This window comes from Pseudorasbora parva, chromosome 9 (genome assembly GCF_024679245.1).
Source record: "Pseudorasbora parva isolate DD20220531a chromosome 9, ASM2467924v1, whole genome shotgun sequence".
NCBI classification, from domain to species: domain Eukaryota; kingdom Metazoa; phylum Chordata; class Actinopteri; order Cypriniformes; family Gobionidae; genus Pseudorasbora; species Pseudorasbora parva.
In genome coordinates, this window is record NC_090180.1 from 24,140,883 (window position 1) to 24,167,735 (window position 26,853).

Below are 26,853 nucleotides of genomic sequence, written 5' to 3' on the forward strand. Positions count from 1 at the left end.
ATGGTTGTGCCTGTGATTGTGATTATTCATTCTTGGCAGCCACACAAGCAAAGGGTCTTCAGCTCTACAGAAAGTGAACATTTCTGTTGACAGCAATTCAGTGCCCACTATCTCTCCCTTTCTTTGTTGAACACACATTCCTGCACGAGTACAGTACACTCCCGCCCTGTATGTCCGGGATACAAACTCTCTCAATTCATCAATAGCGCTCTGTAACGACTGCTCTGTGCGGCTCGACTACAGCGATTCAGCACCTTGTATCTGCCCTTTACGAGAAGCATAGACGCATCCTGCAACTAGAACTACAACCACGAGAGATTCTGACAAAACACAGAGAGACATGGATAAAGGAGATAAAGGTAAGAAACTTCCAGAGTCATGGACGTGTTTATTATCATGCCGGGATAGAGTGAATGCGCTTTAGGGATGTTGGGGAAAAGTGGACTGCGGAAGTGTGCTGAGCTCAATGCAGTATTCGGACTTAAAAGCTTAGCGAACTGCAAAAGATCCGGTACATGTGGACATTCTGTTAGGATGGGATCGTTTTTAATGCTATTTAGTTGGTGTTGAGTGGGTATATCAGATAACACATGAACATTAGCGTTGAGAGTGTGTGCCAAGATACAGCGGGTGCAGATGCTGAGCAAATAAAAATCCTGTAAACACCATATCCACGCAAGGCACAAAACCTCACTGTTTTGTTGCTTGAATTAACTGTAGTTGAAAACGGTGACTTTTTTTTTATTTCATAGCGTACTATTTCATACATTTGAACAAGAGCTTGTTTGGCTTTTTGTGAGAATTTATTTCTGTCAACTAAGGGCTGGGCCAGCTGCTCCTTTAAAAAGTGCTGGTTGTCCACTTTTAGGGAGAGATGAATGTGTGTGATGTGGATTTGGTGGCACTGAGCCGCCGATCAGCATGTGCGTAATAACATAAGCGCTTCCAAGATAAAAGGAATTCTCTCCATCACCAATGTTAAGTATTTTATGCAAAGGCAGAGAAGGTAATCCACTATCAGTTCATGTTAAATAAAATGGAATATCAGAAGGTTTAAAATTCAATGGACACACATGGTGAATGTTTACTGGTGTTAAACTGGCAGGTTTAATCTTAGGATTAAAAACAAAAGCTCACAATGTTAACATATGTTACTTCAACATTGTGAGCTTTTGTTTTTAATCCTAAGAGATGCGACTTTGGCTGACACCTTGTGAAAACAGACACACATAGACAGAAATGTGTTGTAAGCTTTCACATTGTAAAGGTTATTGCTCTGTTTTCTTACCTTCACTACGCCTGACATCTTTCTGCTGACCAACACTTATTTTCTGTTGGTCCATATTTTTTTTCATAAAAATGTGCACACTTCCTCTCCATCTTGCTGCCTTGCTGCCATCTTGCTTCCCTATCCATCATTTTGTTTATCTATCTATCTATCTATCTATCTATCTATCTATCTATCTATCTATCTATCTATCTATCTATCTATCTATCTATCTATCTATCTATCTATCTATCTATCTATCTATCTATCTATCCATCCATCCATCCATCCATCCATCCATCCATCCATCCATCCATCCATCCATCCATCCATCCATCCATCCATCCATCTAAAGTCTACTTAAAATGATGTTGTTAATTACTCTCTCTCATGTTGTTCCAAACCATAAGACTTTCATTCATCTTCAGAACAAAAATGACTATCACAAAGGAACTATCTTTGAAGCTTCAAAAAGTTCATAAAGAGATTGTAAAACTAATCCATATGAATCAGGTAGTTTATGTTCAAATTTTCTGAAGAGACTTGATCACTTTATTAAATTAAATTTAGGCTTTTAGTCAGATTTAAACATTGATCAGCAAACATAAACAGAAGCTCATCCGAACCTGCTTGACAAGAATTAACCACATTGGTTCTTGTTAAAGCTCAAACATGCTGCGGAATACAGAAGACTGAACATCATTGCTTTTTGCTGAATCTCAAATGTGCTGGGTAACATGAGAATGAACCTCACTGGTTCTTGTGGATGCTCAAACATGTGTCACATGAGAATGGACCTTATTGTTTCTTGCTGAAGCTCAAATGTGCTGCATAACACGAGAATGGACCTCATTGGTTCTTGCTGAAGCTCAAATATGCTGCATAATACGATAATGAACCTCATTGGTTCTTGTGGAAGCTCAAAAATTCTGCGTAACACACACAAATTATCCTTATTGGTTCTTGCAGAAGATCAAATGTGCTGCGTAACATGAGAATGAACCTTATTGGTTCTTGTGGAATCTCAAACATGCTGCGTGACAAAAGAATGAACCTCATTGGTTCTTGGTGAAGCTCAAACATGCTGCGTAACATGAGAATGAACCTCAGTGGTTCTTGGTGAAGCTCATGTGCTTCATAACAAGTATAAATCTCACTGGTCCTTGTGGAAACTGAAACGTTGTGCATAACACATGAGAATTAACCTCACTGATTCTTGCAGAAGCTCAAACGTGCTGCGCAACACGAGAATGAACTTCATTGGTTCTTGCTGAAGCTCAAATGTTCTGTGTAACACACGATAATGAACCTTATTGGTTCTTGTAGAAGCTCAAACATGCTGTGTAACATGAGAATAAACCTCTGGTTTTTGAGGAAGCTCAAACATGCTGTGTAACATGAGTATAAACCTCTGGTTTTTGAGGAAGCTTAAGCATGCTGTGTAACATGAGAATGAACCTCTGGCTCTTGCAGAAACTCAAGTGTGATGTATAACAATAGAATGAACCTCGATGGTTCATGCACATCAAGCTCAGATATTTCAAAAAGACACACATCCTTCTCTCAAGTAGAAGTATAAATACTCATGTTTAAAAAGACTGGTAAAAGTTAAAGTACTGACTACACCTTTTCACTCAAGTTAAACAAAAGTATGGGTTCTGACATATACTTAAAAAATAGCCATTACTACCTCTTGTAGCATCACACTGGTAACTGGACCTTACATCATATTAATATATTACAGTTTTTCTCAGTCGCTTTGGTACATTTCTCAGATCAGAATTGAAATTCTCAAAACTACCTGTTCAATTCTCACATCGTGTCACTATATATATACCCATATAGCCTATATATATATATTTCTACAGCACCGCATGTACAGTTTTTACTATGTTCAAATTTCTTCTTTAGTTTTTTTTTTGTGTGTGCTATTCAGTGCTGTCTTTTCCTTTTTGTATCTCAATGATATGTTCTGTCAATAAAATACAGTACAAACAGTAAGCGTGTAAATTTGAATCTTTTTCATTCTCTTGCAATTACACTCACACATACACTAATATGTAACTTACAATTGACAATAATTGTCATCAAAACTGTAGTCATAGTTTCCATCAGAACATCCCTCCAGAGTAAACTGTTATATTGACAACATGACTAAACAATTTGACTGTCTTATCCGTACACAATGACACAAGGACTTGCCATTCTGATGGCACTAGCATGTTCATTGACACAGATATTTACTTTTGAGAGATGAACTAAGGATTTTGAGTAAAAGAGTGGCTTTTGCAGGATATCCATGGTGTTTTGCTATTTGTACAAATTGTTTATTTAGAGGAATTCACTTACTGTTTTGCAAATTGTGAGTTTGATTCAAGAAATGTACCAAAGCGACTGAGAAAAACTGTAATACAACATTCAAATTTCGTAAGCTAATGAATATATCCAGGCTGAACAACCAGCACATAGAGGTCAAAAGGGGTTTAAAACCCTCCTGCTCAACAACACAGATGTAGACCCTGAATGATAAAGTTGACAATAGCTTCATTAACTCAGAGATCAGAGATCCTCTTGGTTTCCATACAACATAATTTGCTTTGATGAGGGGCCTTCATCTCTCTAGAAGTGACAAGACATTTAAAAAACAGACACACACAAGACATAGAAAAGTAATTAAACTAACATAATTACAATTCCTTTAAAATTAACATTATGCACCCAGCTAACCTTACAATTATACATTTACCTGTATGTGCTTTTGCAGTGCAGGACTACTTTTTGACACTGAAAATTTTGAACCTTTCAAACATCGCTAACTCCCACTATCTCATCCATAATGTTAGCCATTCTTCTTTTTGCTTTCTGTCTTGCTCCGTCTGTAGTAGCTTCGTAGACTACCCTACGTCTGTGGTGCATGATAGCTAGGAAATTATACAGCAATGGGGGGAGGGGGAGGGTTTTCTGTATTACATTAGGTTTAAAAAGGCGCACAGTGACAATAAATAATATTGTTAATAAAATAAAAAAAGACTAACCAGCCAGGTTTGAAAATGTAAGAAGTACAAAGTACAGATATTTGTGTAAAAAATGGAAGTGAAAAGTTGTCAGAAAAATAGTGACGTAAGAACATGCTTGAGCTTCTGTTTGCCACAACTGATGTGTGAAATGATGAATGTTTATGTAAAAAAGCCTAAATTCAATCTGTTCATCATATAAAGTATTTAAGTGTCTTTTTGCTAAATTAAAAAACAAACAAACCCTCAAATCATTTTTTGTTGTTGTTGTTGTTGTTGTTGTTTTTTTTTTTTTTTTTTTTTTTAAATCTCTTTATGAACTTTTTGAAGCATCAAAGTTGTAGTTGTGGTACGAGGGTGTGTAATGAACTACATAATTTTAATTTTGGGGTGAACTAACCCTTTAATATAATTATATTTATTGTACTTATATAGTTATACATTTTGTTTTAAAGTCATCCACAAATGTTTTGATTCACATTTGTAAGGCCTCATAGCAAAGAGACTGTCCTTAACAATCAATGTGGAAGATAGAGGCATGGTCAGGTGAAACTTTGCCCTGTTAGCAGGAAATTATCCTCTCAATAGCAAAATGAGAATCTATGCTGATCTGCCTGTCCTTTATGCTCTTCTCTTCTCTTCTCTTCTCTTCTCTTCTCTTCTCTTCTCTTCTCTTCTCTTCTCTTCTCTTCTCTTCTCTTCTCTTCTCTTCTCTTCTCTTCTCTTCTCTTCTCTTCTCTTCTCTTCTCTTCTCTTCTCTTCTCACCTTATCTAATCCTGTTGTCTATTCTTAACCCTTGTCTATCTTCCTGGCTTTGGCAATGAAATGATTCAGTTATTCTGCTGCAGAGAGAAGACACAACTCTACTGCAGCTGTCATGCAGCCAAGCAGTTTATTTCTCTTACTTGCTTGTTTTTTTTTAGCACATTATGTCAGTCATTAGAAACTCTAGACTCAAAAACAAATCAGAAACATCTAGTTTGAAACAAACTGTCTGTAAGAAAGTTATTTAAGTTTATACTTGAAATACTTTGTTTAAATGTTTCGTTAACTGTATCTATTAATCTCTAATGTACAAGTTGGACATGGTGTTTGTATAGGGTGGCTGTGAATAGAACAAAGAATGTATGACATATATGCTATGTTTTTCAATTTTTTATTGGAATTAATGGAAGGAATTCTTTTAAGTTTTAGAGGAAGGATTCTAAAAAATTCCATTTTATTCTGTAACTCATTCCTCATTCCTCTATGTATTTCTATTCAGCACAGAAACCTGGACAAATATCCCCATAAATCATTTTTTAAAATGATTATATATATATATAGGTTCAACAGTTCAACACCTACAAACCTGTTTACTGTTTACTAAAAGTAATTTTAAAACGGTAAGGATTGACACACCATCTGCAAGAATATTAAATCTGGCCATCAAACAAAAAAATAAAACAGCCCAAAACAGCCATCCTGGCCTTTGATAATCACCTAAGCTAACCCCCCCCCCCCCCCCCCCCGCCTTCTCTGCCACACACACACACACACACACACACACACACACACGCAAGCACACGTTGGCCTACAGCGTCCTCTAGCGCACAGACCCGCTCAAGGCAGGTGCGAAACTTCTTGACCATGCGCTAAAAAAATCTTTGTCTTTAAATGTAGGCTGCATCTGACGTAGGTTATACGCCTCTCTTCGGCTCCCCGTGGACACGAAACAATTGGTGTTTTAACCCAACTATCTATGCCGCCGGTTGCCCCGTATCGCCAACATGCATCGCGCGCATTACCTCATCAGCGGCCGTTCTGTCAGCCATCCCTGCAGCTGAACTTTCGCGTGCACGGGGCTCCCATTTCACATCTTCTATTAAAGACCGAGACATGTGCACATTACCCTATCGTCCTTGCGCAGCCTGCATCTGAGCTAAATATGCTAAAGCGAGAACTCACTAGTCTACCGGACAAGAAGCAGCAGGATGCACTCAAGATGTGCACGAGACTGTCTTCCTTTGCCCTCTGCTGTTTTTGATGCTCCGAACACAGAAGCTGCACTGTACTCGAGGGGCTAACACTACAGTCACCCTCTGTTGTGATCCTGTGCTCGTTTGCGTGGATTGACGAGGGACCCACACCAACTCAAATCAATGAGGATTCTGAGGCTCTTCCTGAAGAAAGGAGCGCATATGCTGCAGTGTTTCTGTGGACAACGATCGGAGCCGACCACAACCACCAGCGGTGAGACATTTAGCTGTGCATGCTCTCACTTGAGCGATGAAAAACGCTCTCATTGGCCGCTGGCGCTGGTGAGCACATCTTCCGTGTCTGCGGTACTATGCGCTCCCACTCCACGCATTTGTGCTAACTTGTTTGTGAGAGCTTATATGCGACTTCTTGCGACCACTCATGTCATTCCATCTCACATCTTATGACACGAAACGCATCTCCATCATGGTCATGAGCTGAACCACTGCTGCTGTGTGCAGTGCCAGCAGTTTAGCGGCGAAATCCGTGTCAAGGACATTTCTTATTGGTACCGGGAACAAAGAAAGCAGGGTGAATGTAGGAAACTATTGATGCATATGCAGCAAATGCAGTCTGCAAGGCTACGGCAGACATACACGTGCCGAGCTCGTTTGAGGTGAGATGAGTTTTCTAAAACAGGCACCGGCAAAATAGCTTGAGTGTCCTCCAGGACAGGTAACTTCTGCACGCCATTCAGCACCCAGGACAGCGACTCTATTACGCATCGCTCCAAACTCTGCCACAGCGGATGCTCTCCTCCTCCAGAGAGTAGCCCATGCTTGTCACTGTACATTTCATGCCCATCCTTGTAATCATTTTTATGTAACGCGTGTTACAAGCTTCATGAGAATATTTAGTCAGCCCATTCGTCCTTTCTTCCTTTATGGAAGACAAAAGGATTGGACACCCATATAGCCTAACTTTCACATTCATTTTCATTGTATGAAGTGTTGAAAGTGAATGGTCACTCAGGAAGTCATCCTGGCCAACATCTTCCATTGTGTTCCACAGAAGAAATACAATTTTGGAAAGACATGGGTCAATTATTTTACAATCGCTTTAAGGATTATACAGCATTCCTATTCTGTACAGATTAAAATAAGAAATATAAAGTCGAATTAATCAGAGAGGACTATTGTAACTGGTTGTAAACAAATGGGGAACTATTTCCACACAGAGAAACTAATGTACTATACACAAATGTTACAAATGTATGCAGCCACAAAAAATGTGCATAACTGTTATGTTGCTGCTGTGCAATCCTTCACTTCATTAGGCTCTGCGAACCTATACACCTTTTCTGCTTATCCATTATTTTAAAGGCAACTTAATCATGCACAGAAGGTCAGTTCTATTCAGCTGTGTTTCAGCTTTTGAATTGTGTGTGTGTGTGTGTGTGTGTGTGTGTGTGTGTGTGTGTGTGTGTGTGTATATATATATATATATATATATATATATATATTACACACAAACAGACATTAGGGATGATGTGCCATTATTTTTGTATCGTTTGTATTTTTATATCTTTAAAGAGATAATTCAACTAACAATTAAAATTCAATCATCTGTTACTCACCACAAAGTTGTTCAAAACCTGTACGAATGTCTTTCTTCTGCTGAACACAAAAGAAAATGTTTTGAAGAATATGTTGTCGTTCTTTAACCCTTGTATGGTGTTCAGGTCTATGGGACCCGTTTTCTTTTTTTATCAAAATAAATAATATACGATTAATTATTTTTTTCAAACTCCTAATTATTGGCCTTGGCTAATTTTCTTTGAAGAGCATATCGATTTTTTTTTTAATGACCACACACTGTACACCCCCCTACACATTTATATTACATATAGGATGTTCGGGTCCATTAGGCCCGGGAATAAAAGTGTGGAAATTGTAGGTCCTGTGTACTTTCACTCTGTATTGCACCTTCATATGGGCCTGCTGTTGTGTGTGTGTGTGTACAAACATTTTTTTTTTTTTTTTAATGTAAAAATGCAGAATGTTTCCTGTGATGGGTAGGTTTAGGGGCAGTGTGTGTGTGTGAGATGGGTATGTTTAGGGGCAGGAGCAGTGTAGGGGAATAGAATGTACAGTTTGTACAGTACAAAATCCATTACACCTATGTAAATTCCCCACAATTCACAAAAACCTAAAATGTGTGTGTGTGTTCATGTTTTTCTATCATGGCTGGTTCATGTTTTTCTATCCACAAATGTCCCCACAATGTAATATCAACCTGTAATTGTAATATAATTGGATTACAAACAAAAAGTTTTTTTTTTTTTTTTTTTGAAAATGTAAAAATGCAGAATGTTTCCTGTGATGGGTAGGTTTAGGGGCAGTGTGTGTGAGATGGGTAGGTTTAGGGGCAGAGGCAGTGTAGAGGGATAGAATGTAAAGTTTGTATAGTATAAAATCCATTACGCCTATGTAAAGTCCCCATAATTCACAAAAACCTAAAATGTGTGTGTGTGTGTGTGTGTGTGTGTGTGTGTGTATGTGTGTGTGTGTGTGTGTGTGTGTGTGTGTGTGTGTGTGTGTGTGTGTGTGTGTGTGAGAGAGAGTTTTGTGATTCTAACCCTGCCGTTCCCGCACAAGGTTGCAAGGTCTGCTCTCACTTTCCCCGCACATTTTGCCCTCTGTCTTGCAGGAACCAATCTTTATTTTCTCATACTCTAGCCCAGCTGCAAATTGGGGGCGGGACACAAGAAAAATAGCTTTGCCAGTGTTGTTCCTTTTTACAACTGTTCAAGATGGCCAACATATTTGCTGTTCAGAGGGCCTTAATTGATTTTTGGAAGAGAGTGAAGCTTTTGATCATTCACTCTGCCTTCACTCTGCCCTTCTCCTGTCTGGGCCTGCTGTTAGTGTGTGTGTGTGTGTGTGTGTGTGTGTGTGTGTGTGTGTGTGTGTGTGTGTGTGTGTGTGTGTGTGTGTGTGTGTGTGTGTGTGTGTGTGTGTGTGTGTGACATGAATGGGTTACATTTCTTATGAAGTTCAGATAACAAAAAATCAATAGGTATGAAAAGCCTTGCTTCATTTGTAAACATGTTCAATTATTTCCACTAATATTGTGATTAGAAATGAATTTCTTTTTTATTACATATTACTAAACACAAATAAAAAGCAACTAAGCCAAATAACCTGCCAATAAGGGTAATCAAAATAATCTTGTTTTCTGTTTGAATTAAGATTATTTTTCTTTCCCCATTGGCAGCTTATTTATCTTATTTGTGTTATTTACCCCCAAAACAAGACTGAAACAAGCACTCATTCAGAAAGTGCGATACCATGCTATTGTTAAAGTGTTAGCAAATTAGCCTTTCCAGCTTGTTTTACTAAGTTTATACCAATAAAAAAATTCACATCTGATGAGGTTCACATTGAGGTTACAGCTTACAACTGATTGCCTCAATTGTTTGAGTTTTGCCAACTTATTTGGATTTACAGTGTACTAACTCAAACCAATCAATTAAACGATAAACAGGTGCAGTGTCGTAATCAAACAATACTATACATGTTATAATTTTCCTGGGGTACATTATTCATACAATGCTAACTCAGTTAGCTGGATTTGATTGCTGACGATTTGGCATGATCTTTGATTGTTTGGTTCTTCGAAGCTCATCCTGGACTTGCTGTCATTTCAACAGGTCCGTAAGCTCAAACCTCCTCTGGAGCAGGCTTATTTCATGTAAACAAGATTAGATTGCATCTTGAGGTGATACTTAAAATCTGTCCCAGCCACTGCTACTTTATTACAGGAGTTCCTTACTGAACCGGGGGCGAAAATAATTTTAAATAATATAAAAATGTATTTGAAAATAATATTATAATGTTGTGTAAAAGGTGTATAATAAAATAGACACAGTCACTTGATTGAGAGATTTATTTGTGATGGAATAATTACTTTTTAATTTTATTGGAGTCATACACACATGGAGTAACGTCAATCTGAGCCATGCATTCATTTCAGTTATGACGGATATTATGGGAAAGCTTGATGCAGTGCATGAGATGCAGGTAACATGCAAGGACAAACCATGTTTTATTAGAGCTCAGAGGCAGCATGTACAGAGAGAATAGAGAGGGAGCTAAAATAGAGCCTTGAGGGAGACACAGGTCAGAGGAGCGGGGGAAGAGGAAAAATTACCCAGTTTCACTAAAAATGTTCTGTCAGATAGGTAAGAATGAAACCATTTCAGAGCATTTACTTTTAGACCTACCCAAGACTCTTGTCTAGATAATAGTAAGGAGTGGTCTATGGTATCAAAAGCAGCCAATAAATCTAAGAGAATAAGAACCACAGAGTCCCCAGAGTCAGCGGAGATGTAGATGTCATTTACAACTCTCAGAAGGGCAGACTCAGTGCTGTATGCAGACTTAAAGCCAGACTGAAAAACCTCATAAATAGAATTGCTAGTCATAAAGTGTTGAGGTTGATTCAGCACAATTTTCTCTAAAACTTTTGAAATAAAAGGCAAAATAGAAATGGGACAATTTTTTTTAGGACAGTGGGGTCCAGGGAAGCTTCTTGAGCAGAGAAGTGATTGTAGTGACTTTAAGGTCAGCAGGAACAGAACCCGTTTGGAGACACTTATTAACAAGAGATAACGTCCCCGGTTACGACTGTAACCTTAGTTCCCTGAGAACAGGGAACGAGACGCTGCGTCAGCTGACGCTATGGGGAACGCCTCCAGCGTGACCGGTGTCTGAGCTACTATCAAATCACAGCAATCCTATTGACCGGCGACAGCCTATGATGTCATCAAGGTGCGACCAGGAAGTATATAAGGGCGCCTTGCAAACATGACACCAGCTTCTTCGTCTGAAGGGACTGTTCGCAGGCAGGCCCCGAGGCATGGCAAAAGTGACGCAGCGTCTCGTTCCCTGTTCTCAGGGAACTAAGGTTACAGTCGTAACCGGGGACGTTCCCTTTCGAAAGGGAACTCGAGCTGCGTCAGCTGACGCTATGGGGAACGATATACCCACGCCGCCATGCCGAGGGGAGTGCATGCCTACTGGCAGTGACAACTGTCAGGACAAGCAAATTCAACTGAAATGCCTGAACCACTCCCCCTCTGGTCACATTAGGCTGTCAGTGACAGCATTCCCTACGGTCATAGCCCGAGCTGTGGCCTTGGGGCACCTTCATGTACCCTACCCCGGCCGCTCAAAGGCCTGGAACCAACCTGTTCGACAGAAGGGGTTCCTTTAAGGGAATGTGGCTAGGGGACCCGAGGGCGCCCCAGCCAGTCACTATTCGGGAAGAACTTCACCGAATGCCACCAGGGAGGCTTGACCTGGCGTCACTATGCGGGACGCTTCCGTCTGCCAGCCCAGTCTGTTAACAACAGAGCCTCTGGAAACTCCCCTCTGGAGAGGCATCAAGCTGAGGGACTGCGAACTGGCAGTGTCCGCCTCAGGCCGGAACTCAGAGACGGGCTATCCTGGAGAACAGCGCTCAGCGTAGTGCTTTCCCACCCTTGCTAGCGAGGGGAGTCAGCTGCTCGATCCTAGGATCTACCGAGCACATACATTACAGGGGTGCTCAGGAGGCCTGAGAAGGCCTACAGGCTGATCTCACAGGGAGGCCCCGAGTGGCCTACGACCAACTGACCAGGCCCAGGCGGCCGTAAGCTCACAGACAACCCTCATAAGAGGGGAGCTCTTAAGCCTGCCTGGTAGGAACCATGCTGTAGGCAACCTATGCAGGTCCCTGTCCTGTAAGGACCGCATAGCAGCAGTGTAAACTCGTCATGCTAGAGTATGCGCCCGCCATCAGGTGCTGCCGGCTAGGACCGAAGCCTGATGGCAGGAACCACTAGCTGTCAGCTTGAGCCAGTTATGTGTCTCCGTCCAAGGAACTCATTCCCCCTGGGAGGCCCCGCAGGGCCTACTACTTGCCAGGCTACTCGTAGCCGGCACTGAGACCAGGGAACGACCTCAGGGAGGCCTGGTGAGGCCTGCTACCTGATAGAAGACCATGCTAGCCGCCCTGGCTAGCAACCATGCTCACTGTCATAGGAACCGGGAACCGGGGCTCACCCTCCGGGAGGCCTAGCGAGGCCTAATCCCTGTCACCCAGTGGCCGAGGCCCTGGACCACCCCCTCAGGGGAAGCCAGATGAGGCCTGCTGCAACCCAGCAGGCCCCCCGGGAGGCCTGGTGAGGCCTGCTACCTGCCATCTGGTGACTGGAGCCCAGGAACTGTTATCCAGCGCTAGTTCCCTGGAGTACCCCCTCAGGGGAAGCCAGATGAGGCCTGCTGCATCCCAGCAGGCCCTCAGGGAGGCCCCGCGAGGCCTACTACCTATCATCCAGTGACTGAAGCCCAGGAACGACCCCTTGGGGGAAGCCAGACGAGGCTTACTGCTACCACAGAAGTCCCTCAGGGAGGCCTGGTGAGGCCTACTACCTGCCGTCTAACACCTGAAGCACGGGAATACCCTCTCAAGGGAAGCCCGGCAAGGCCTGCTGCACCCCAGCAGGCCCTCAGGGAGGCCTAGGGAGGCCTACTAACTGGGCTTGTAGCCATGCCAGCGACGAATGCTCGCTGGCAGGTCGGATGAATGCTGGCCGCTCCAAGTCGGGCTGACAGTGGCTGTCTGCTTGGCTGACGAAGACCTAGACATCCAGTTACCACCTGGGGAATCACCCCAGGGAGGCCATGATGGTCCTGCTTGTCGACGAGGTACTGCTGAAGCCAACATCGTCGGGGATATTCCTCCCAGGCGCGCATTGGCCCGATGTCGCGACTCACCCGCAAGGAGGCCTGCTGAGGCCTCCTGCTCAGAGTCCACTGCCAGGACTGCCCAAGCTGGCTGCTCACAGCCAGCTGGTAGCCATGCCCCTCCCGGGGCTGGCTTCATCCCGGAGGCTCACGGGGTCCTCCATGCGATGACGCAGTCCCATCCGGCAGTGCCTACAGACATAGCCTAAACACATTGCCAAAAGCAGTGTACTCAGCAGAAAGTACCTAGACCCTCAAAGCGAGGGGAGTACAACTTACGTCACCTGCGTCAGGGCGGCCGCTCTTCCTTCATGCAGCGGGCTACCGTTCACGCTAGGGCGTCAGCCATGGCAATGCTTCGGCTTCCAGGGGAGCATCCGACCGAACCATTACGAAGCACGCAGGTTGCGAGTGCAGCTCAACCCGAGCCCTAAAAGGTGGAGCAGAAGACACAGAGCAGAGGGCAAAAAATATTCACAAATATGCTACCCACCGGCCCAACATCCTCCAGGATGGGGCCAGGGGCCGCCAGAAGGTGGCAGCCACAACAAGCTCTGGAAAGCGGGGTTTTCGCAAAACTAGCCCACCCGCGTACAAGTGTGGGACGCCAAACCCCGCCCCACGACCACTGGCTAAGTCGCTGTTCATTCTGCTTCACACCAACCTGCATTACTAAAAACCCCAAAACGCAGAGAAGGGGGCGGGCCTTGGCCGGACGACTCTAATGTAAGAGGAGGCTGACTAGGGATGCAAAAGAAAATGCCCTGCAATATTCAAACCGAGGGCCTCGGGCGATAATTACTTTCCTTCTTTGGAAAGAAATGCCCCCCATCCCGCAAAAGCCTAGGCCAACCGATGCAGTGGCCCGGAGAGGGCCAGCCTACATAAGAGTATTATACGCGGCTCGGGGGAGCGAAAAAACCTCAATAATACTCCGTCCAAGCCCTGCGAGGCTAGACATAAATCTGTAGTTCGTGCGTAAGCCTAAACTCACCCTCCCGTCTATGAAATTCCACGAGGGGCAACGTTGACCGCTTTACCCTGGGGTGGCTAAGAGCTTCCTGTTTGACTAGGAGAGCACACTCGCCTAAAACAACAGCACATTCCTACAAGAATGAGCGGTTGCCTCAATACTGCTTCATCACACAGAGAGAAGGCAAAAAAACTGTTCGCACAGCTGTACATACAATGGCGGCTATTCTCTCCTAGCAAAGCTAGCTCTAGACATACCACATAACGGCATCTAAAAAATCGTTCTAGCCACCGGACAGGGGAACTACAGGGCCCTATGGTGTCCTCCATCGATACCGTGATCCCCAAACCCTTGGTGGGGAGCATGAAGTCTCACACAACATAAATAATAAATGTTTCCCTCACAAGGGGGACTTACCAGCTCGCCTCCTGCGCGACGATATCCACACATAAGTTTTACTCACAGTATGCATGTTTAGGAGCGCAACCGCCTGAGGGTGCGCTTCTCACAGCCCAGCCAGGCGGGGTCTAGAGTATCATCGTCATGGCCCCCCTCAGGGCCGGATGTAAGAAGCGCCTGGGGAGAAAAATGAAGAAGAGCAGTAAATGAGATGTAATTCTTAACTCACCCACCTAAGGGAGGGAAATTTCATTCACGCCAACAGCGTTGTGATACTATTCCTCTTATGTGGGAGTCCGCCTCTTTGCGCCCCGCCCTTAACCGCGGGGAGCATGAGAGGCGATGTTGGCACTCAGGCCCCGTCACTGGTCCGTATACCGTGACGCCTCCCGCCTGCCTGGGACCCGGATCTCAGCGGTGTGCGGGTCCTCAGACACCACCACCCGCGCTTCTGTGACACTGGCCCTCAGGCCCTGCTATCGCTGATATGGCGCACAGCTGCGCAGTGGGTCAGGGTATTTTCCCTGATTGAGATCCCTCAGCAGGTCTTCCCAGTATACTTGCAACACCGACACGGCGTAAAAGTAGCACCAGGCTGACCCGCTGCCGTGTATGCCCCGCCATCTAAACTTCTTGAAACATAGTTGAAAGAAGCTCAGATGGCAGGGTTGGAGCTCTTAGTGCCCCCGCCTACCCGGATCTTTTTAGATTATTCGTAACAGCAATCCGGGGCTAGAACACATACCCATATCCACCCATCCTCCAAACATCAGCATTTAACACCCGCTGATGTCCGTGAATACACTGAATATGGGTTCTTCCATACCCTCACGATCTCAGTCAGGAGATCAGGAAGGAATGGAAAAGCTCAACTGAGCCGACGGTTTTATGGCCGGGGAGAAATCGATCGTTCCGCTTAAACGAGCGATCTCTCCTTTAATGCGCCCACATGACGGCCGCAGCCTGCATGCAGCGCGCTCATAACAGCCATCGGCTCAGCATACACAGTCAGGATGGCTGAGAAATTAATTTCCCTTCTCACCAGCCATCCCTACGAGCATTCGTGATTAGTCTCGTCAGTCGCTAGATCGCCGGAGGGAAACATCCCCTTGCGGCGATCGGCGACCCCATCCGAGGGACTGTGACGTGCATCCGCGCTCAGCCTCAGCGTGAGCGGGGATCACATCACTAATCTCAGATGCAAATACGCTCTTCTCTCAGGAAGAGCGCTAGACGAGAACGGAGCGATCTCGGATTGAAAACTTCGCTCACATTACACACAATCAAACAAATGACTCCACAAGAGCTTGACTGTGCATGCTCTTAATCCCAGGCAGAAAATAAATGAATCTGGATTACCTTTGACTTGAAGCATTCAGACAAAAACAGTCCCTGAAGACGAAGATGCTGGTGTCATGTTTGCAAGGCGCCCTTATATACTTCCTGGTCGCACCTTGATGACATCATAGGCTGTCGCCGGTCAATAGGATTGCTGTGATTTGATAGTAGCTCAGACACCGGTCACGCTGGAGGCGTTCCCCATAGCGTCAGCTGACGCAGCTCGAGTTCCCTTTCGAAAGGGAACAGAGCAGGCCCAATCAAATCAAATCGAATTAAAACAAATTGGGGTGAATAATATCACTAGGACAGAAAGAGAGTTTAAGATTGTTAATCACCTCCTTCAACTCCTGGAGATTGATGGGTTCAAAAGGGTCCAAAAATGCAGAGGCGGGTGACATGATTGGAGAACAAGCTAACGTTAAGGTGGGACGGTCATCAAGTCTTAAGTTTGTAATTTTATCACTAAAGTATCTCAAGAAGTTTTCACAGAAAGCATCAGAAGCCACCAGCAGGGTTTTCACGGAAGGATTGGTAACAGATTGAATAATTGAAAACAAAACCTTCAGTTTAGAGTGATTAGTTTCAATTAGGTGATTCGTTTTAGGTCTCTTCTCCATTGTCCTTAATAATAATACAGAACAAATTGAAAGAGTCAAATGCCACATTTAATTAAAATGTTAACTAAGCAATGGCCTTTACTGATTCCCAACCATGGTCCTGGAGTCCCCTCAGCACTGCAGAGTTTAGGGGTGATTTCCTTAAAGGGCACTTTGGAAAGGGCACAGTATTTGTTAGGGTGTTCCAAACTAATGTGTACACCTGAATCCCTTCAAGAAGGGCGCTTCCAGAAGCCATTAAGTGAGGGGTACATTGGGAAATTCCAATTGGAAGTGAGCATCCCTATGCCCTACTTACTCCGAAGGGCAGAGCCCTTGAAGGGGGGACTTTAGAGGGAGCAGGGCACTTGTGTGTGATAATGAAGCATCTGACTAAGGGAACAATACTTTTTTTCTCATTAGCTTCACGTTTTACCACGACAAAGCTAGGCAGTGACAACAGGGATATTGTATTATTGCTGTTATATGATACAAATAAATGTACATTTATAATGAAGTTTTAAAAATATTATTTATTTACACGTGTGTGTGTGTGTGTGTGTGTGTGTGTGTGTGTGTGTGTGTGTGTGTGTGTGTGTGTGTATTCCCGAGCTGTTCTTAACTTAAAGGGTTAGTTCACCCCAAAATGAAAATTCTGTAATTAATTACATACCCTCATGTCATTCGACACCCATAAGACCTTTGTTCATCTTCAGAACACAAATGAAGATATTTTTGCTTGAATCCGATGGCTCAAAAAGGCCTCCATTGACACGAATGTCATTTCCTCTCTCAATATCCATAAAAGGTACTAAAGACATCATTACAAAGACCCATATCACTACAGTGGTTCTACAATAATTTTATGAGCAGTTCAGATCACCAAAGTCACATGATTTCGATATGCTGATTCAAAATGTTTAGAGGCTTTACGAAGCAGTGTTTTAAATCGGCCCAACTGAAGTAGTCATTCTTTCTTTCTTTTTTTTTGTGCACAAAAAATATTCTTGTCACTTCATAAAATGATTGTAGAACCACTGAAGTGAGATGGGCTTTGTAACAACGTCTTTAGTGCTCTTTATGGGTCTTGAAAGAGGAAATGACATTGGTGTTAATGGATGCCTTTCTGAGAAATCGGATTTCAACACAAATATCTTAATTTGTGTTCCGAAGATGAACAAAGGTCTTATGGGTGTCAAACGACATCAGGGTAAGTAATTAATGACATCATTTTCATTTTGGGGTTGACTAACCTGTTTTTGTTTGATTAAATTCATTTTGAATTATTCAATAAATAAATAATAAGGAATAAATAAAATAAAAACTACATGGACACTGAATAAGGAATGAATTAAGGAATGAAAGTTGCACTGCTGTATATGGACATTCATAGGGAATGTATACTTATTTTCAGTACTACAAATAGCTATTGAAATTTGAAACAAGAATACTTATTATTTCATGGAGCCTTAGTCTTTGAGTGGTTCAACTAACACAAGGACATCAAACCATTGAATCTAAATTTATTTGATTTTGTTGTTTGTTCCCAAGGATTTTCAGAATACATTGCACAATGGGATAATGTCCTAACTACATAATGGAAAATAATATTTCATGTTGCACAAGAAATTATTAAAAGATATAATAGTCATCATGATTAACCAACATTACACAATGTTAACTGAATCATCTGGCAAGATATATGGCACCAAAATGGAGGGCCCTGCAAACCTCATCTCCTCCAGTGCCAGTCTCTCCTTCCTTCTAAATACAGCATGATCTTCAAAGTTGATGTCCCTCTTATTGGCATCTTTAAGACATTTTCTCATGTGTTTTAGGACATCTAGTTTCTCCCTCTCCAACTGCACCAGTACTGACTACAACAACAGACATTCTCAAACCGCTGAGGTGTTGTGGTCTGACAATGGAGGCTCGAGCATGGTTAGGCTGTTGGGAGGACTGGGAGATGGTAGGTGTCTGCCAATAGGAAGTGAACCCGATTGGTCCTTTGAGCATGATAGACCTGGTTAAGGTTTAGCCTCTACCACCACAAATAAGGTGACATTTCAGTACTTGACAACTGGACAGCAACTCTTAGAAGCACTTAAAGCACAGCTGTGTGCAATCGTGTTAAGTGCGTGTTTGTGAAACACATGTGAAAGTAACACGAACGTTCGTTATATCGCTTGTAGAAAACTCTCTTAAGTGCAAAAGTCCATCGTTATCTGGAAAGGCAACCATAAACAATTAAAACAATCAAACTTGACCATAAACAATTAAATTACTTCCTTGAAGTGACCATTGCCTGTTACCTTCGCTAATGGACTTGTGGAAGGGCCCTTAGATTCAGTTGTTCACTTTCATTTGGAACATCCCTAGAAATGGCATCCCCTTCCCGAAGGGCTTCAATGCTGCAAAAAGGAAGCTTGAATTTGACCCCATGTGTTTATGGTCTTGTGACCCAGTGCAGAGAGTCCTTGCAATTAATTTCAAAGCTAGAAGGCGGAAGATTTCAAGTTCACATATAAACAGAATAATTTAAGTTGTTCTGTTTGAGATATTTTATATTATAACACCTGTTCACTGGGAGCATACTATTTCGTCATCTTTAACAGACTCTGTTGCTTAATTATGTGCAACCCATCACCTGCCCTGTCAATCATCATCAGATTCGTCACATTTAAAATCCTCCACATTCAGTTTCATTTCCTACCCCGAAGATAAATGTAGTAAATTATTGATTTGCAATGTGTGGGTCTTTAATGAAAAGACTCTCCTCATGTGTTTGCAGTTTAAAGGTGCCCTAGAATGATTTGAAACAATATTTTAATTTGTTCTCTGATCTAAATAGAGGATATGTGGTTTATTTAAGGTCAAAAATAGTCCAGATACAGTTTTACAAATCCATTTACAACCCTAGAAATTATCCCTAGGATGTAATGCTCTGTTTTTGCCTTATTTGGAAGGGTTCTGAATATTAATAAAAAGTTCTGCTCTGATTGGCTGCTTCCCTGCACTGCTACTCAATGACAGCTAACACTTCTATACCATTTGTCATCGCCATGATTTTACAATGATAGCTTCTTATTTTGAACCACAAACTGAACTGGGTAGTGCATAAATATGTTGTTTGTACAGTAACGTTACAGGTTGACAGTAGAGTAATGATTTAAAAGTCAATTTATTTAACCAAACAAAGTAATGTAGAAGCCAATCAAAATAGGCAGTGCCATGTTTACTACTCACCTGCTGCAAAATAATCATATTTCAGTTCTCAAAAATGTTTATTTTTTAACAAATTGACTAAAAGCCTTGTCAAATGACTATTGTTTCAACTTAGATGGTGAAGAAGGTGACTGTAACGATGTTCATAGATTGGAAGGAAGGAGGCAGGAACTGGCGAACGTTCAAAAACTTTAATTCAAAATAAATAAACAAAACGAAAGTTAAACCGCGGGCAGCCCCTCAAGGACGACTGCCCACACATACACATAATAAAACGTGGGCAGCCCCTCACCGACGACTGCCCACCCACACATAATAAAACGTAAACAAAACTGAACATAAAATCTAGGCCTGGTCCTCTCTCGTCTTCCGCTGCCTTTGCTCCTTCTTTTATGCTCCCGTCACATGGCCGCGAGACGAGACCGGTGTGTCATGCAGCTGGCATTCATAACAACTCGTCACCGGCCCGCTCTCGCGGTCCCTCGCCGCGCTGCCTGCCACATACCCCCATCACCCCTCGCAGGCCGGGGGGCACTCATGAGACTGTGCTCTACTCTCCCCCCGCGATCACGATCATGGTGGCCGCGGCACCTGGGGGTAAGGACAGAGAGGCGAGAGAAATGGAGACGGGAGCACGAGGAGCTAGAGACCGAGAGATGGGAGAGAGGGAAAAAAAAAGAAAAGAAAAAAAATATGGTCTGGTTCCCAGACACACTACCATTCGGCCCTCCGCCCGCCGAGAGGCTCTTCCTCGCGGTGCTGTGTGATGGCACTGGACGCTTGGTGGATAGCTCGATCCTCCTCTGGCCCCTGGCGACCGGCGGTGACTCCTCCTACTGAGGGACCCGGCAGCGAGCCCCGCGCTCCCTGCTCCTCCCCTATCAGGCGGACGGCAGCAGGCTCCGGCTCACGGCAAGCGCGGCGACTCCTCCGCTCCCTCTCGGACAGCAGCCACCCCACCTCGACCCAGGGGCACGGCAGCGAGGTCTCTGTCCCACCTTCCTCACTCCAGCACCATCGCCTCGGGCAGCCCTCGCGGTCCTCATTAATCCGCGCTGCGGATATTATCGTAATGTTGTCTTACTAAGAAACTTTCAATTTAAGCAGAAATGGGTTTGACAGTCAAGAAGTGGATAAAATCACTACTTACTGTTTGCAGGAATATGAATCGGCCCTTTCTTTATTCAATTTTAGACGCTGAGCGGATCCTGCTTGATATTGTCCAGGTTAGAAAAACTCTCTGTGGTAAAATGTGCCGAGCAAACAAACAACTTTGAATTAAACTGTTGCAGTATCTGATTGTAAATAAACATCAACCATGACTGTTGACATTGTTTATCTGTGGGAAGGCTATGACAAGTCCTCACATCCTCTCCACAACTTGGAACATGACAATTGTGTCCTTGAGAGCTGCCGTTTTCACTATCCACGCATGACGCTTGTTTTCCTGCTGAACTAATGATTCAGATGCGCAGTTCCGCCTGAAAATGAACATGTTCAGACATTTGCAAATGTTGGGGGCATACATATTAAGGATCCCAAGGATTCCGTCACATATGGCCTTTTGTTAGCCTGTTTTTCCGTGGTGTTTTTCACAAACAAGATTCAAATATGAAGAAGGAGGCAATGGTGTTTGAGACTGTATGTGAGGTCCATGTACTGAACCATGTATCTATATACTTTTATTTAACTATGGCAAGGTTAATTCAATTTTTCATCCTAGGGCAGCTTTAAATATAATTATGCATTTAAAACTTCATGGACAAACGCATCATTACAAAACTTCACAATGCTGCTGCAGATGAATTATAATCTGGATAGCACTGAATAAAAATATTTTTGTCAGGTTAAATACTGAAAATGGATCACTAAAATCTTTATCTAAACCTCTCAACTTAACCGTCGGACTGGCACATCCATCATGTTTGTAGTTTTCTATCACTTTATTAACCAATATCAGACGTTAGAGTGTGCATCGATCCGCACTTCAAATTCTGACGGGAAATAGTAGACCATCCATGTATCTTTGGAATACTATTTTCTGCATACTACCATTTGGGACACACTAATTCTTATTTTGAATACTATTTAGTAAGGATACTATGCGAATTTAGACGAAGGGATACAGTCTGAGAAGGTACTACATTTGATTTTCCTTCATGGACATTGAAAAAGTAATCTATATAGTATGAATGCGCCTAGCATGAATAAAAATCAAGACGTACTACATCCGCTGTGTTGTTACTGTCACGTGGTGTACCAGCATCAGTTGCATCGCTTCACTTCCATTCACAAATTCTCTCCCATGTCCTCATAGGATAGTAAATGTTTATCGAATGCATGCTTCAGAATCTCGCCAGAAGTAGTACTTTTCACCTTTACTATAAACTCTTCTCTGTTGGCGTACTATAGTAGGGAAGTATTTGAATTTGGATGCAGCGCAAGACCTGTGTTGGGTTTTCTGCAGTGTTGGGGGTGCTCCTGGAACAGGGGAAACACTGGCCTATACCATAACTAAGAATACATTTGACTCTCTTTAAATTAAATGTAAATTCAAGATCTAATTTGTTTCACTCACTTGGCATATATATATATATATATATATATATATATATATATATATATATATATATATATATATATATATATATACATATATATACAGTTCCTTCTTAAAAAAAATAGCATATTGTGATAAAGTTCATTATTTTCCATAATGTAATGATAAAAATTTAACTTTCATATATTTTAGATTCATTGCACACCAACTGAAATATTTCAGGTCTTTTATTGTTTTAATACTGATGATTTTGGCACAAAATCTAAAAAAAATAGCATATCATGAAAAGGTTCTCTAAACAAGCTATTAACCTAATTATCTGAATCAACTAATTAACTCTAAACACCTGCAAAAGATTCCTGAGGCTTTTAAAAACTCCCAGCCTGGTTCATTACTCAAAACCACAATCATGGACTGCCAACCTGACTGCTGTCTAGAAGGCCAACATTGACACACTCAAGCGAGAGGGTAAGACACAGAAAAAAAATTCTGAATGAATAGGCTGTTCCCAGAGTGCTTTATCAAGGCACCTCAGTGGGAAGTCCCTGGGAAGGAAAAAGTGTGGCAAAAAACGCTGCACAACGAGAAGAGGTGACCGGACCCTGAGGAAGATTGTGGAGAAGGACGGATTCCAGACCTTAGGGGACCTGCGGAAGCAGTGGACTGAGTCTGGAGTAGAAACATTCAGAGCCACCGTGCACAGGCGTGTGCAGGAAATGGGCTACAGTTGCCGCATTCCCCAAGTCAAGCCACTTTTGGGCTACAGCAGCACTGGACTGTTGCTCAGTGGTCCAAAGTATTTTTTTCGGATGAAAGCAAATTTTGCATGTCATTCGGAAATCAAGGTGCCAGATTCTGGAGGAAGACTGGGGAGAAGGTAATGCCAAAATGCCTGAAGTCCAGTGTCAAGTACCCACAGTCAGTGATGGTCTGGGGTGCCATGTCAGCTGGCCCACTCTGCTGGTGTTGGTCCACTGTGTTTTATCAAGGACAGGGTCAATGCAGCTAGCTATCTGGATATTTTGGAGCACTTCATGCTTCCATCTGCTGAAAAGCTTTATGGAGATGAAGATTTCGTTTTTCAGCACGACCTGGCACCTGCTCACAGGGCCAAAACCACTGGTAAATGGTTTACTGACCATAGTATTACTGTGCTCAATTGACCTGCCAACTCTCCTGACCTTAACCCCATAGAGAATCTGTGGGATTTTGTGAAGAGAAAGTTGAGAGACGCAAGACCCAACACTCTGGATGAGCTTAAGGCCGCTATCGAAGCATCCTGGGCCTCCATAACACCTCAGCAGTGCCACAGGCTGATTGCCTCCATGCCACGCCACATAGAAGCAGTCATTTCTGCAAAAGGATTCCCGACCAAGTATTGAGTACATAACTGAACATAATTATTTAACCCTTAAATGCATACCTCGGGTTGTTAGCGACCCGAGACGTCATTCACTACCCTGCTCCTCATTCATTTTTTAAAGAACTGACAAAAATGTAAAATGTGTACCTTAAAATGCAATGTAAGTCACTTTGGATAAAAGCGTCTGCCAAATGCATAAATGTAAATGTAAATGTAAAGTTAGACATCAACCTTCTTAGTATTCCTCAATCATTCTATTTTAAACAATATTACAAGAAACAAATAATAGAATTATAATTGAATGCCTGTTTTTTCACTAGTTTTTTGTCAAAATTGTATAGGGTCGCTAACGACCCGAGGTGTGTAGGATCGTACGTTTTTTTTTTTTGCACAATGATAAATTAATCTATAATGACGAAATAGGGCGCAATTCACCTTTATTCCACAAGGTGGCAATGTATGATACGCAATGATGAAGTGACGTTTCACTCATAGTTACCTCTGACAGGAGGAAGATATATACTTCCTGCTTCGCTACTGTTCGGACGCTCTTGCTTACTGCTCCGCGCTTTGCTCTATCGCTTCTATATTTTATCTCATAATTTTAACTTCAGCAAATCAACACAGTGCTCTAACAACAAAGCTTGACTTCAACGATAAAACTAGAAACTCTGTTGACTGGATTACTACAAAAAAGTGGAACATTTCATCTGACCAGCCTCTCGCTGCCATCAGCTTACATTCCGGAAGGGAAAACACAGCTGCCTACTATCGAAAGGATAAGAAAATGCCTCCTCTAGCTAAGGAATCTTCTTGCTGCACAAACTGCCACAGACTTTTACAAAGGATTGCAGTTCTTGAAACAAAGTTATTTGCGGAACCACCAAACCGGACGAATCACACAGCAGAGCTTCATCACGAACGCCCTCTGCACACAGCCGGTGAGTCCCATAAATTTAGTGATACTCAACAGATAGAGAAACAAGAAACTGATCGACACACTAATCGATGGCACAAACAGGGGGCTAGAGCCAAACGCACTCGAGACATCAGATTGTCACGAGCTTCATATATTGCTGCAGTAGCATGCTCTACCCCAGACACAAGGATTGCAAACTCTAGTTTCCGACCACCATCGATACATCTCGAAAACAGATTTGAAGTATTAATGAATGTGGGTGAGGAATCCCCAAACATGATGAATATGATCGAACACAGATTGCATCAGCCCGCAGCTAACACTAATGCTAACAGGCGCTCAAGGTCGAGCAGACAGCGGCCCTCAGCTCAGAGCACAGCCGAGCCAAGGACTCTGATAGTGGGTGACTCTACAGTCAGAAACATTCGCAGCAGAGATACAACTACATGCTGCCTTCCACAAGCAACCATTTCTGATGTAAACAGGGAAATTGAGAACATTCTGATGAAACATAAGACTGCAAATCAACTTATAATTCATGTGGGGAAGAACGATATTCAGAGAGAGCAGTCAGAACTCATGAAGTCGGACTTCAATTAACTTTTTGAAACTCTTAGAAAACTGAAAGTTCAGCCGTTCATCAGTGGACCACTGCCAGCAAGAGGAACAAATAGATTCTCACGGTTGCTTGGGCTTAATACATGGCTGCAAAAAACCTGTAACATGAATGGAGTGAACTTCATTGATAACTTCAATCTCTTCTGGAGTCAGAGACAACTGTTTACATCAAATGGCCACCACCCAAACAAACTTGGTGCAAGAGTGCTAAAGGACAATATTTATTTTTCCCTTCATCATCCTTCAGCTGTGTGTTTTAACCCACTCAACCTGATACAGAGTATGGATGACCACAGGACTTCATTTCAGCTCCTGAATGGACACTCGGCTGACACATCCCACAAGGACAATGAGAACTCCACACAGCCACAACAATTGCTCATGGACACACTCCCAGCTGAGCCCTGCCCACAGAGCTCACTACAGACAGACTGTGAAGGATTAGAACTGCTCCAAGATTCAGCACCCAAAGATGACTTTCTTGAAAATGGACAGCAAAGCCAGGACAACATACTTCAACTTCCGATAACACCAGAGCAACAGCCCCTCTCACCAGACATGTCATTCCTCTCTCCAGCATCCCCGCATCTGGGCTTCTCAGAGAAAATGGAGGAACTGATTTTTGTTGGAACTAGACTATCACACTCAATTGCTGCGAGCCCCCAGATATCAACCAAAAAGCGTCGAGCCCCACAACCACCAAAGCCTGTGGGCCCAGCTCCCCCTCCTCCTGTGAGATTTCTTCGGTCACAACGCCAGGGCGCACACCCTCCTCCATCTGTTGTAGGTGAACCAAAAACAACTGATTCCAGCTCTCAGTTATGTGTTTTGGGTCCCCGCTATGATAACAGTACCTTTATCAAATGTTTACAAAACAAGTGGGAACCCAGTGTGCCTGCCTCTTTCTCTATCTCTGTTCTGTTACGTGAAAGAAAGTCTAAGGCCTTGTCAGGCCGTTTAACAAACCAATATAATCTGCTGCCTGTTACCTGTCAAACTGAGACTAATGTAGGTGAAAAAATTAATACCGTTAAGTTAGCACTTTTAAACATCTGTTCACTTAAGAACAAATCATTCCTAGTCAGCGACTTAATAACCACAAACAACCTTGATTTTTTGCTTCTAAATGAAACGTGGTTAGAAGAAAACTGTAGTGCAACAGTCCTCAATGAAGCAGCCCCTCCTAACTTTACTTTTATGAGTGTTTGCAGAGCAGTTAGGAGAGGTGGGGGTGTTGCTGCTCTTTTTAAAAATTTCTATCAATGTAAGCAAGTATCATTTGGTGACTATTTGTCTCTAGAATATCTGGGTATTGTGTTAAAAGGTTCTCCACGCATCCTGCTTATCATTGTTTACAGGCCTCCAAAGTACTCACCAGCCTTTATTGAGGAATTTACAGAACTGTTATCAATAATTTCCTCAGAGTTTGACTGTTTTGCTATTGCTGGGGATTTTAACATTCACATAGATAATATCGAATCCAGTACAACAAAAGAGCTCATGACTGTTCTTAACACTTTTGATTTGACACAGCATGCAAATGGACCCACACACAATCGTGGACACACTCTAGATTTACTTATCAGTAAGGGTCTAAACATTTCATCGATTGTTATTAAGGATGTGGCACTGTCTGATCATTTCTGTATTTTCTTTGACATATCAATCACTCCTGCCATTGAAGGTAGATCTGTCTCTGTCAAAAAGAGATGCTTAAATGAGAACATTTACTATGTCTGATTTCGAAACAATTAACGGGAAAATTTTAGAAGACACAGTACAGCATCTTAAAACATCAACTTGCGCCCTTGACGCACTCCCCACTTC

At 42.8% G+C, this 26,853-nt stretch overlaps 1 protein-coding gene across 2 annotated transcripts in view; it reads left to right on the plus strand.

Moving 5' to 3' along the window:
• The first annotated feature begins 211 nt into the window (after positions 1–211).
• fgf12a (fibroblast growth factor 12a) overlaps positions 212–26,853 on the plus strand; it is a 218,238-nt gene continuing 191,596 nt past the window's right edge. Inside the window, exon 1 of one of the 2 annotated variants that reach the window (XM_067454394.1) lies at positions 212–359. In XM_067454394.1, the coding sequence (XP_067310495.1) occupies positions 341–359 (19 nt within the window). In that variant the 5' untranslated portion in view covers positions 212–340. Of the gene's footprint in view, positions 360–5,927; positions 6,515–26,853 lie in introns of those variants that run through there. The other variant, XM_067454393.1, reaches the window with a different exon arrangement.